Source organism: Calonectris borealis, chromosome 4 (assembly GCF_964195595.1).
Source record: "Calonectris borealis chromosome 4, bCalBor7.hap1.2, whole genome shotgun sequence".
In the NCBI taxonomy this organism is placed as follows: Eukaryota; Metazoa; Chordata; class Aves; order Procellariiformes; family Procellariidae; genus Calonectris; species Calonectris borealis.
In genome coordinates, this window is record NC_134315.1 from 67363448 (window position 1) to 67376776 (window position 13329).

At 37.1% G+C, this 13329-nt stretch overlaps 1 protein-coding gene across 2 annotated transcripts in view; it reads left to right on the forward strand.

The window, feature by feature from the left end:
• The window catches only part of LRBA (LPS responsive beige-like anchor protein), a 420317-nt gene that overhangs the window by 41472 nt on the left and 365516 nt on the right, over positions 1–13329 (forward strand). For both annotated transcript variants that reach the window (XM_075149993.1, XM_075149994.1), the window contains 11 exons: positions 1014–1245; positions 1388–1488; positions 3707–3802; positions 7016–7137; positions 7242–7368; positions 8626–8745; positions 9050–9196; positions 10061–10258; positions 10940–11073; positions 12352–12460; positions 12568–12720. In XM_075149993.1, the coding sequence (XP_075006094.1) occupies positions 1014–1245; positions 1388–1488; positions 3707–3802; positions 7016–7137; positions 7242–7368; positions 8626–8745; positions 9050–9196; positions 10061–10258; positions 10940–11073; positions 12352–12460; positions 12568–12720 (1539 nt within the window). The remainder of the gene's footprint in view (positions 1–1013; positions 1246–1387; positions 1489–3706; positions 3803–7015; positions 7138–7241; positions 7369–8625; positions 8746–9049; positions 9197–10060; positions 10259–10939; positions 11074–12351; positions 12461–12567; positions 12721–13329) is intronic.

Sequence of the window (13329 nt, forward strand, 5' to 3'; positions counted from 1 at the left end):
CTTTTATTAGACAAACTTGTAGAAGTGAGAACAAGCTGAAATACTTTTGATCATGAGTCCATTTTGATCATTTGAGTCGATGCTATTTGAATTCCTATTTGTATGCTGATATATAATGGGTAATATGGCAAGCATTAAGTTTAATACAGTTCTAAAGTCCAAGAGAAGTTTAAGAAGTGGAGGGGAGAAGTTGGGGTAGAGGAGTTAGGTTAGAACAATCAATCTTCCCTTCAACTGGAATTTTTATTTTATTGAGTACACAAATGAGAATGAAGTAGGTTATTTCCTTCCCCCCTCCACGTTCTTGGCACGTGCATATGTGGTTAGTTACTCAGTGTATGTTCAAACAAACCCTGCATCTAGGAGACCTGAAATATTACAGGATTTAGGTGCCTTCGCCAAAGCATAGTCAAAGACTTCAAACAGTGCTGCTGTTTCACATTCATGCAAATATACCAATCCTTTGCTTCCTTTTAGTACCTGTGGCTACTAATGAAACTGGCAGTTAATACTTAACCAGCTTTATTCAATATCGCAGGAATGACTCTTAAGTGTTTATAAGTGGCAATATTTCTGAGGTGCATCAGCTCCTTTTGGGTAGAATTGCCCTCTTATTGGAGAAATGTTAAGCATATGCGAAGGAAAGCTTTTAGGGCCTCTCCAGGCCATTTAAGGTATCTTAGCTGACTTGGCTCTCTCACCTGTTTTGGAATACTAACTTGGTCTCTTCACTTTTCAGCTGTATGGGGCAGTTCAGGACATCTGTATCTTAAACTACCCAAATGTTCTTCTGCAGCAATTGTCTGATAGTAGGTGACACCTTAGGAGCATCTTTGTTGAAGTTACTCAACAGAACTTGAAACAGAGGAAGAATAAGACTTGATTATATTAATATTGGTTTTTTTAGCTTATGTCTTTGATAGCTTTCTTCTCGCAGAATGAGTAACTTTAAGCATGGAATGGTACTTTGGTACAGTTTTCTTAAGATTTTTTTTTTATCTTTTGTCTGAAAGCTTGTTGGGGGCCAGTTTGACTTGGAAATGAACTTTATCATCCAAGAAGGAGAGGGCATCACCTGCATGGTAGACTTGCTGGATAAGTGTGACATCACCTGCCAGGCTGAGGTGTGGAGCATGTTTACAGCAATCTTGAAGAAAAGTATACGCAATCTACAAGCATGCACAGAAGTGGGGCTCGTTGAACAAGTGCTCAAGAGGATTGATAGAGCTGATAACATGATTGCAGGTACAGTTTCACCCAATGTATGACTCAAACTGAAATGTATTCCTTTTATGTAAAACCTCATGGAAACATTTATTAATTAAGTGATAGAAATTCGACATTGCATTTTATTAAGCAATTATGTTGCTGTTCTTTTTCTTTTCAGATCTCTTAGTGGATATGCTGGGTGTGTTGGCTAGCTATAACTTGACAGTTCGAGAGCTAAAGTTATTCTTCAGCAAGCTTCAAGGAGAAAAAGGGAGATGGGTAAAAGAAAACACAAAACTGAAACCATTTTTGTAGCGTTGCTTGTATTTTTCCTAATGTTCACAGGTTAAAAGGCTGTTTGATAACCTTGATAGTAAACAAATTTTAAATGTACCAAGAAATACAGGATGCTTTCTGGTATTACATCAATGAATCTTTTTACTTGCAAGCAATTAAAATACAGAGAGTAGAATAGTGATGAAATTAAATTTCCTTCTGGATCTGTGGACTGAGTTGGTCTTTTTGAACACCTGGGAATAATATGGTGACTTCAAGCAAGTGTTTTTATGCACGTTTTTATTTTTGTAATTCCAGTTATGTGAAATCGAAGGAAAAATTTTTTTTGAAGACAAAAGAGAGAAATAAATAAAAAATGTCTGCACAGGAAGTTCAGTGTGCTCCTATTTTTACATTATTCTTCTTTACCTGAAGATTGAAAAAGTTTATCTAGTTACGGAAGTGAGAATTCATGGCAGTAATTGAAATGAATGAAACAAGCTCCAGCTGAAAAATTGTATCATGTGTTTTCTCCTGTTCCTGCATGAACTAGAAAGGGAGGAGAGGGTCTCTTTTTACTGTTGAGAACCTCTTTCCCTAAAGTAAAATGTGTGTGTTGTAAAGGCCACCAGATAAAGTTTTCTTTGACACAAGATTGTTGTTTTGCTGGAATTGGGAACTATTTTAACAATTGTTTACCTGTTTTGAATTTTAATTCAGCTTCTGTATCTCTAAATACTCTGCCTAGTGTAGAGAAAAGGTAGCACAGTTTCTCTATCGACTTCAAATAATTTTAAAAAAAGTATTCAGTATAAAAGCCAGTATGCACAAATAATATAGCAAATTTTGAAAGACCCTTTGAAATAAATAATTTTGGAGATCTTAACTTGCACAAATAAAAATAATAGAGGGTTTAAACTTAATAATTGAACATACAGACTATATTTAACCATAGATGAATTAAAGTTGTCTCTGTAACATTGACTTTTTCATTTCCTGTCTCTCCGCTATTTATGTTTAATTTCCTTTCTTTATTAAAGACTAAATATAGAGGAAAGGAAGAGAAAAATGCCACAGTTGCATTGCTAAGGAGTTGCACAACTCCATAAATCTTAAAATCAGCAGTGCTGTAAAGATACAACGTATTTGACTACAACACAAATCATCTCGTTGAATTCTATAGCACTGAAGACATCTGAGCAGTTTTCAGTGTTTCTTACTCAATTTTAATTCAGATTCATGAAGCACTGTTTATCTGACTATAATTTTGGTACATCTGAAGTACTTGTAACAGATCATGCAATGCTTAGTTTTCAGAGGATGGCCGCTTCCGAGAGCGGAAAAAGGGCACTTTCAGGAAAAGATCAGAAGTGTGAAATCGTAGTTTAAAAATAAATCTACTGGAAAGTTATGAAGTGGTAAAAGAAGATGCACAAAATTGTTCATGACCAGTATTTGCTGTACTTCTGTTGTTTTGAGCTCATATACTTGATTTGGAGTTTATAGTTGCTGAGTATTACAACAAAATCAATGCAGAATTAGGGTGGTGGTGGGAAGTATTAAGTATTCACGCAAACTGAGCACTCAGTTTAGGTGCTCCAAATTGCCCTTGAGACTTGAATCTTTCTCCATGGACTTATATGAAGGGATACATGTAACCAAAGACACTTTAATCTAGTATATGACTGTAGTCCTGATGAAAATAGTCCTGTCTGCTGATCCTCCCTCTCCCTTTTGCAAGGTATTCTGCGCCTGCCTTGTACTGGCACAGGTTTCATGCAGCCACAAGCCGAAACTGCTGTAACTGAAAATTGGTTTGCATTTGTTTTTCCTAAATTAGTTTTCAGCTAGATCACTTAATTTTCTTTAGCTCACTGCAAATCCACGCATACGGTAGCGCTGATGGGAATGAACAGATAGAGGGAGGAACCAACATTCAGGGTCAGTTTAGTTTATGCTGGATGAAAGTGGCTCTGGCCTTTAAGTCCTTAATTTAGTTATCAAATTAATTGTATTTTAATGCATCTACTGCGTATTGTGTGAAGGTATCCATGACTCTTTGTTAATGTTGTTTATTGAAAGTGCTAAGTGTCGTAGCAGAGCATTACTCAACCATCTGCAAAGCTTTAAAATGTGTCAAAATTCATTTTTGTGTGTATAGTCTTTTCTTTCTTATAGGTGTGTTTTATTTATTTACAAGTGTAATAATTCTCTTTGTCAGCCACCACATGCTGGGAAGTTATTGTCTGTGTTAAAACACATGCCTCAGAAGTATGGACCTGATGCCTTCTTCAACTTTCCAGGAAAAAGTGCTGCAGTATGTAGATATTTTTAATTCTCTTGTTTGTTCATTTGTTGTTCTATTACGGCCATGGGTTATTTTCATTTGTGGTGTTCTTTTCTCTCATCTGTCATTGTCATAGGCATAGAGTTTTAACCAGATTTTTTTTCTCTGCCTGACACCTACATTATGGCTAGATAAGTCATGCTTATAATAAATGTGCATTATCACTGTAGAAGGACAAATACTATTACATAAAGAACAGACATAAATGAGGCTTGCTTTTTTTCCCCAGACTGGTTCAGTTAAATCTTATCGCAAGGAGAATCTTCCTGCTTTTCACTCCCATGTTTCTGTGGGAATGGTCCTTGTGTTAGTATCCAGTATGTGTGAGAGTGGCTTTGTGGTGGGTTGACCTTGGCTGGACACCAAGCCGCTCTGTCACTCCCCATCCTCAGCTGGACAGGGGAGAGAAAATTTAACGAGACTCATGGGTTGAGATAAGGACAGGGAGATCACTCACCAATTACTGTCATGAGCAAAACAGGCTCAACTTTAATTTGTTACCAATCAAATTGGAGTAGGGTAATGAGAAATAAAAACAAATCTTAAAACACCTTCCCTCCACCCCTCCCTTCTTCCTGGGCTCAACTCCACTCCCGATTTCTGTACCTCCTCCCCCTCAGCGGCACAGGGGGACAAGGAATGGGGTTTGCGGTCAGTTCATCACACGTTGTCTTTGCTGCTCCTTCCTCCTCACGCTCCTCCCCTGCTCCAGCCACTGGAGATAATCCTCCATGAACTTTTCCAACATGGATCCTTCCCATGGGCTGCAGTTCTTCACAAACTGCTCCAGCGTGGGCCCTTTCCATGGGGTGCAGTCCTTCAGGAAGAGGCTGCCCCAGCGTGGGTCCCCCACGGGGTCGCAAGTCCTGCCAGCCAACCTTACTCCAGCGTGGGCTCCTCTTCACAGATCACAGGTCCTGCCAGGAGCCTGCTCCAGCGCGGGCTTCCCACGGGGTCACAGCCTCCTTCAGGCACGTCCACCTGCTCCAGCATGGGGTACTTCATGGGTTGCAGGTGGATATCCGCTCCACCGTTAACTTCCATGGGCTGCAGGGGACAGCCTGCCTCACCATGGTCTTAACTACAGGCTGCAGGGGAATCCCTGCTCCGGCCCCTGGAGCACCTCCTCCCCCTCCTTCTTCACTGACCTTGGTGTCTTCAGAGTTGTCTCTATCACATATTCTCACTCCTTTCTTCCATCTGCTGTTGCGCAGCAGTTTTTTCCCCCCTCTTCTTTTAAATATGTTATCACAGAGGCACTACCACCATTGCTGATTGGCTCAGCTTTGGCCAGCGGTGGGTCCATCTTGGAGCTAGCTCTATTGGACATGGGGGAAGCTTCTGGCATCTTCTCACAGAAGCCACCCCTGTAGCCCCCCACTGCTACCAAAGCCTTGCCACGCAAACCCAATACAGCCTTACATCTAGAAGCCTTTGCTAGTGAAACCACAGAAAGTGTTGAGCTAGAAGTGGCCATAATTGCACCATTTGTTAGTTCTTTTAATGATCAGATGATGTGAATAACATATATTGCTCTTAAGAATTCTCTGAGAAAATGTGGATCCTAGACATGTATAGGTTGAATAATACTGAAAGAGGATTAAATTTAACAATGATTAGTCTTTTTGTAATTGTTCGGGTGACCGATTCATTTTTAAGTTCTGTAGTGTTCACTTGAAAAAGAATTTGAAACTAAATAGGTAGTTGGAAAACGCTGTGCAGAATCTTCTGTAGGAATTTAAGTATATCAACACTTTTGCTCCTAAAATCGTAGGATGAAATAGTACGTTCAAAATTTCATGCTTAATTCAGAATAAGATTTGAATAAGATTTATCAGATGACTCTTCCAGTTTTCTTCACATAAACCCATTACCTTTCTGCCTCACTGGCTTGAGATTAAATTTCACCAACTTGATGACATAATGAATTTTTTTGGAATGAAAACTTGAGACTGAAAAACGCAGACTACTAGAAAAAGTCTTATTATGTGCAACAGAACTTGGAAATAGACATGTTTTTGTTCCTTTTGGCTATTCATGTACTGTTTTTGTATTTAACTTCTAATAATAATGTTGAATGCTTGAACCGTATGTGATATTGGGGTGCCTCAGTAACCTTAATGTGAATATTCTTATATATTTTAAAATTAAGAATTCTTAGAAATTAAGTATTTAATATAATTACTCCAAGATCCATTGTGAGTTAAACCAAATGATAGTGCTACCAGTTCCCAAAAGTTGGGCTCAAAGACATGCAGACTGATTAGTTAGCTGGTATAGAGAAGGATTTATAGCATTTTGTTTGGACAGGGATAGCTGAATGGAGCGTGGGAGCATAATAAGGAGTCTGGCGACACTCAAGTTCTTTGATGTTTTTTGTTCATTGGTATTGATCATCTGGACGGCATCTTTGATCAGAGGTTATGGCAGTCTTAGTTGAAGTGTGTATTGCAAATCTGTGCAGCAAAACAGTGGAAAGTTAATAGTAATGTTGAAAAAAACCCCAACCATACAAAAAAACCCCACACAATAAAACCCAACTGTTTGAAACAAAGGGCCCTGCCACACAGTTTATAACTTAAGAGCTTTTGAGCTAACATAAACACCGTGTTTGATATGAAGATTTCGGCTGGTGGGGATTGTATTACCTTTCTTTTAAGGAAGTTTATAAGTCTGTCATATTCTAACTGGAAGGCTACATGGACAAGAGAGAAAAGAATCTGTTAAGTGAAATGTATGTGATTATCTTTTTGTGGCCAGCTTCTTTTCATAATCATTTGTTTTCCTGAATACCAACACTATGTGAAAATAAGTTTATAAATCTGATTATTCTGTCAGGTTACCACAAAATCAAATCATCTTGAATTTGCATTTTGAGGAGTTTTTATGCTGTAAGGCTTCTACTAAAGCATTTAATTTTTGAAGTGCAGGTTACTATTAATAATGTTCTTTGAGATATAAAGACCAGTTTTTAAATATTTAAATTAATTAGATATTTTAACAAAAAGCACAGAAGTTAGGCCAGAATTTTTTTGGTATAGAGAAACTGTACACATTTGTAGTGTACGCATTTATAGTGTGTATCTGTATATCAGTATGCATTTGTAGTGTATATCTTAAGCTGTATACTCTTACTATTGTGATGTTGATCTTTCCACATGGATAACTTTTTGCTTTCTTTAGGCTATTGCCTTACCTCCTATAGCCAAGTGGCCGTACCAGAATGGGTTTACTTTCCACACTTGGCTAAGAATGGATCCTGTAAATAATATCAATGTGGATAAGGATAAGCCTTACTTATATTGGTGAGTATTATGTAAAACTGTATTTCTGATGTTCAACTTCTATTAATTGTTCAATGATTTTTACTTCCATCTGTGTATGTGCTGATTTTGTTCTAATTTGTTAGTTTTCGAACAAACAAAGGACTTGGTTATTCTGCTCACTTTGTTGGAGGCTGCTTGATTGTAACGTCTATAAAATCAAAGGGAAAAGGTTTCCAGCACTGTGTAAAATTTGATTTCAAGCCACAAAAGGTGAGTAAAAATAATAAAATCTTTCAACCAGGTTTCATGAATTTAAAAATGTAGCCTGGGTGGGGGGGGAGAAGTGTCGTAGCTATTGATTAGGCTGGTCTTTCTGTATAAGAACAGTTACACTAGAATAAGCAAAACAAATTTGTGTTCTGAATTCTTATTTCTTTTTAATTTTACTTATGAAATGTATAAGAAAGAGCTAGAAAATGCAGTTTACCAGAAGCTTTATGAATTTGTGAGACTTGTGTAGTTCTCTGAGAACTCTTAGTACATATACACAGCTTGAAAGTTACAAGGCTTGTGATTTTTTTCCTTCTCTGTTTATATTGTGTTTTCTCCCACCTCCAGACATTCTCTTCTCCTTTTCCTAAAGGATTTTGCTAAGGCTCCCCTTTATGTCATTACTTACTCGATGTGGACAAATGCAGTATTATTTTAAGGAAGAATGATTACTAACCCACATTTCGTTTTCCTAATCAAGCTAGGACCATTAATAGGAGTTTGGTCTTCTTGCATGTGGGAGAACAACAGATTCATTCTTGAAAGTCTGTTATACTTTATGTTCATTCAGGTTGACCAGAAAATAGTCTCCTTGCATTTGGTGCTTTATTTTATGTATCTTTTTAAATGTAAGAATTAAAGTATGAGTTGATTTTATTATTGATGTTCAAGGCTTGTGTGTCTATTAAGTAATATTATGCTGTGTTGAAAATGTTTCCTTTTTCAGTTAGATATTCTGTTAATGTTTCTGGAGCAACTGGTGTAAACATTTTGTGGGAGAACAGGCCTACTCAGGAATTTCTTTCAGTAATCCCTTGCTATAAACATGGATTCTATTTGTGATAATTTGACATGCACAGCCTTTGAAAGTCTTTAGTCTAGAGCCATGCTTGCTCTTTAGAATGACAACATTTGTAGTAGTCCATCATGCTAAGAGTAACCCAACTTAAAACTTATTTACACAGTAGTTTCGGTGTAAATTTGGTTCAGCATTGCAAGGAAGATTTTTTGAGTTCTATGCCATAAATATTTTCTAAGCTTCTGTGTCTACTTTTTGTGGAAAAAATGGCATATTATCCTTTGACATAGCTATGCAAGAAAACTTACCAATGACTTAATCTTTTTGACTTAAAATAAATCTTTCAATCTTAATTTAATTCACATAAATAATTGAATTTGTTCTACTATGCCCCAGTTTAATGCTTAAGCTACTTTAAGTGTCTATAGGATTGTCTCAATTGTTTTCTTATCATTTAGTGGTATATGGTTACTATAGTGCACATCTACAACCGCTGGAAGAATAGTGAACTTCGATGTTATGTGAATGGGGAACTGGCATCTTATGGAGAAATAACATGGTTTGTCAACACCAGTGATGTAAGTAATTCCTGTATACTGAAATCTATAGTTTATCATCTTGATGGATTAATAGAGATCCTTTGCCATTTTATTAGAAAACCTCCCCCGTTTTATGTATTTTTAAAAAATGTTGGAATTAAATTTTTGGTAGAGGAGTAGATTCTGCTTTTGTCCATCTCAGAACTTAAAATGTGTTTCTGCTGAGACCCTCAAATGCTTGTTTATGTAAAAATAATATTCCCTGATAATATGTATATTCTTTGCATAGTTTGTTTGTGTAGCATAGATTAAACCCTGTTACTGGGTTCTATTTCATTTTCAGACATTTGACAAATGTTTCCTGGGTTCTTCAGAAACAGCAGATGCCAATCGAGTGTTTTGTGGGCAAATGACGTCCGTTTACCTTTTTAGTGAGGCTCTCAATGCTGCTCAAATCTTTGCCATTTATCAGCTTGGTCTGGGATATAAGGTATCTTAGAATTGACTGTAAAGTTTCCAAAGTTTAATTCTGATAAGACTCTTTATGGTGGGTTTTAAGAACGTTGTGACACCTCTATGTTGTTCTAAAAATGTTCTTACTGTGCAATCTTTTTATTACACTCTTCCATGTTTCTTCTATAAGCCTATGTATCGCCTCACAAACTACAAGTAAGCATTAATTCAGTTACTTAATTTCTTATAAAAATAAATCTGTGTTCCTGTTTACTTCTCAAAATTTCTGTGTTGGTGGTTGGGAGAAGGAGAACACCACTGTTATCTCTGGTTAGGTTCACTTTTTCATTGAGGCTGAAAACTTTAGATCAAGTATGATGTATTTGTTTTAGAAATGTAGGTTTATAGTTGATTGTGCTAGTCAGTTTTTTTAATGTGTGAAGTTAGTGCTGAGGATTAGTTTTGTTGCAGTGATTTATTATTTGTTTTGTCATAGCCTGGGGGGCACTAATTGAAGACTGTTACTCCCTAGCAGCTGTACAAACATACGCTAAAAAAGATGGTTCCTATTCTATCTACTCCTCAATTATTAGTTCCTTCTGAGTGAACATTGCTGACTGTCGTTCTGTTTTCTAGCTAATGTGTTTCTTTTACATTACCCACCGTTTTAGCAATGTTACTCTTCAGGGGTCAAAAAAAAAATCTGCAGTTCTAACTCTTGACTCAAAGTCAATTTTACAATGTTCGTATGAGATAAGAACTTCTTTCTGAAATATTGCTAGATTGAAGAAGCAATATTTTAGTCATTTTTTGTTAATAGTTGTCTTCTGAACCATATTCTCAATGTGCGTAATCTAATTTTTTTTCTTTTTTCCTTCCTCGACCCTGCTCCCCAATCCAGGGAACATTCAAATTCAAGGCAGAAAGTGATCTCTTCCTTGCTGAACATCACAAATTGTTGCTATATGATGGCAAACTATCCAGTGCTATTGCTTTTATGTACAATCCAAGGGCTACAGATGCACAGCTGTGTCTAGAGTCATCCCCTAAGGATAACCCTTCTATTTTTGTTCATTCACCACACGCCCTCATGCTGCAGGTATTTCAACATTTTCATAGATTTGGAGGATACAAATTATTTCTGTTTGAAAACCTAAAAATCAAGTTTTATAGGGATTTGGACAAGATAGGGAACTGCTGATAGATTGGGTTTTTTGGGTTGTCCTTGCTGATACCTCCCCTGTTTCTTGAATTAATGTGGCTGCACAAGAATCCTAAGAAAAAAGTTTATTTTATCAAAGTTACAACCTAAAAAATATCAGTATTACAAATACTGTGTTAGCTTTTCAGAAAAATCCTTCTTCCTCATTTCTGACATATGTTCACTCCCCTACAGATATTACCTATCTCCTGTCCTTTGCCCTGTTGATATGATACCCTTTTCTTCCCTATGCTTTGAATGCCTTAATCTTTTAATTTGTCAGAAGCTTTTCATGTGTTCTGTTCTAGAGTTTCTCTATTACTAAAGACTTTTTTTAGAGTTTGCAAACCACCTCCTGTATATTCATCTGTGGATCTACGCTGTAGACTGTATCTAAAGCAGTAGGTCATCCAGACTGGGCATTTAGTGTGGCTGTGGCAGCCAGTTTGTACTTCTTGCAGTTTCTTTTTATTTGGTAATAATACAGTTTTTATATTGAAGAAATTTCAAACTATTTCTAACAAACTTTTTAACAGTTTCTGCAGGAGATTTCAATATGTCTTAATTCTTCTTTGTCAGGATGTGAAAGCAGTCTTAACGCATTCTATCCAAAGTGCCCTGCACTCCATTGGAGGAGTGCAGGTACTTTTCCCTCTCTTTGCACAATTAGACTATAGGCAATATTCATCGGACCACGTTGACACGACTGTTTGGTGAGTGCTTGCACTTATTGTGTTCTGTTCTTTGTTTCTCTTTAAGTAAAGGAAATTACCTCTTGCTTTATTAAGTGGCATAGTGGTTTAAATTGTCTTGTGCAACAATGAATTATGTCTAATAACAAAAAGATGGCCTTGTTACAGGCAGGACCTCAAGGTGAAGTGTTTATTTGTACCAAATTTTCTATGAAAGTTCGTTCACACAGAATCAAAATGTATACATATTTTCTATTTCACAATTTTTTTGTGTAACAATTACAGACAATTCTCTTGAGCTTATTCCTGACACGGAGAAAATCCGCTGGGGAAGGCTTCAAGAGAAACTCCAGGAAGGATGAATTTTTCAGATGAAGTTATTCCTTGGAATTTTTTTTCAGACTTTTTGGAAGATACTGTTATTCAGTTTTACTGCCAGGCTTTTGCTCTGGTTTCAGCTCTGTTTCAACTCAGTCCAACTTCTGAACATCCAGGCACAGAAACTGGTGGAGCTCCTGAGTTAGAGTAGTATTAATAGCAAAGGGATTGCTTTTTAGAATCCTGGTGTGGTTTGCTCTATTTCATTGCAATTGTAGTTTCATGACTGTTTAAAGATGATCTACATCCATGTTGTTGCTAAGAAGGGGTGGTCACAATGTTCCTTCAGCCCATTTGTACATTCCTGGGCCTCTCTTGAGCTGGCTCAGACTTGGGCATCTATGTGATGAGTCAGGGATTTGATTCAGTTGCAAACTGGCCTGGCAATAGAGGGTTTTTCAGCTGGCTAAGGTCTTGATTCATAGGCACTAGCGCTGTGACACAAAGGGAGGGGCGTGAACATTCCTTCTGGCAGCAGCATAGAGCTGAATTAGCTTGAACTGATAGTAAAGCTGTGTCTAGAAAAATACTTCCAATATCTGCTCATCTGAAAGCAGTAGGAAGTGGAATGGCATTTGTTACTGATCTTGCAGAAGTTTGTAAGTGAAATAAGAAGCAGAGAGAAGTACACGCTTAACTGTCGCCTTTCTGCAAGAACGTATTTTCAGAAGAATTTTGCTATTGCACAATTATCTCAGAATCCAGAATTTCAAGTTAGAAATGCATTCATTAAAAGCAAGAAGTTAGACCTTCCAAAATTTAGTCTTGCTTTTTGTTTTAAAAATTCTGATCTGAGCATTTATATAACACATTAAATGTATCTCTGGGCTGTGTGATAGAAATGTTAATTTGGAAATACTTTCTGTCTCATTGTAACACTTTAAAACATTTTTCTTTATTAATAAACATCATATTTTTCAGTTCTACTTTATTGGCTTTCATCATGGAGTTGTTGAAGAACTCCATTGCTATGCAAGAACAGATGCTTTCCTGTAAGGGCTTCCTTGTGATAGGATATAGCCTAGAAAAGGTAAAGCAAATCTTTGTTATGTCTTACATTAATATTGAATTTTTTTGAGAGAAATACTTTTCCTAGACTGTTGCAGGGCTCTTCCTTAAGCCGATCTTCTTTTACAGTCATCCAAAGCCCATGTTACCCGAGCTGTACTAGAACTTTGCCTTGCCTTTTCGAAATACCTGAGCAACTTACACAATGGGGTACCCTTGCTGAAGCAGCTATGTGATCATGTTCTCCTTAATCCTGCAATATGGATTCATATCCCAGCACAGGTAAAATTGCTTATTCTTATGAATAAGGTATCTTATGATGTATCGATTTGGGAGTGTTGAGACTAAGCCTGGACTCCAAGAATTATAGGTCCTGGCTCCCCTGCAGAAATCATACATGTTTTCAGACTCTGCTTTTCTGCATGTAGCTGTCAAGTTTTGCAGACTCCCAGTGTTTTCAGGGAGTTTGGAAACCTGCAGTGTTCTGCAGAGCAGAGCTAGGAGTGACTTCTGGAGTCCCTGACCTAGTCAGTGTTGTAGATTGAGAAGGAATTTTGGATGGGTTAGTTGGCAAAAACCCAGCAATTTTTAAGAGAAATTATCCTGGGTGTCAGGTTTGAAGTTTTCATTTAAATTGACATATTCCCTGCAGGGTATTTTTGTTTTGGTGAATCTGTGTTCTCTGAGAGCAGACAGCTTGGATGGAAACTTTCCAGTTGGTTCTAGTTGAAACCTTCTTACCAGATTTTTTGATCCCCTCCGTAGGGGTTTGTTTTGCATTTCAAAAACTGAGACAGCGCTAACACTGCTACTGTTGAAGTCATTGTAAAACATTTGTTTGCTACAGCTAAATTAAATTATTAAGTATTATTGAAGTGATTATTTCTCAGA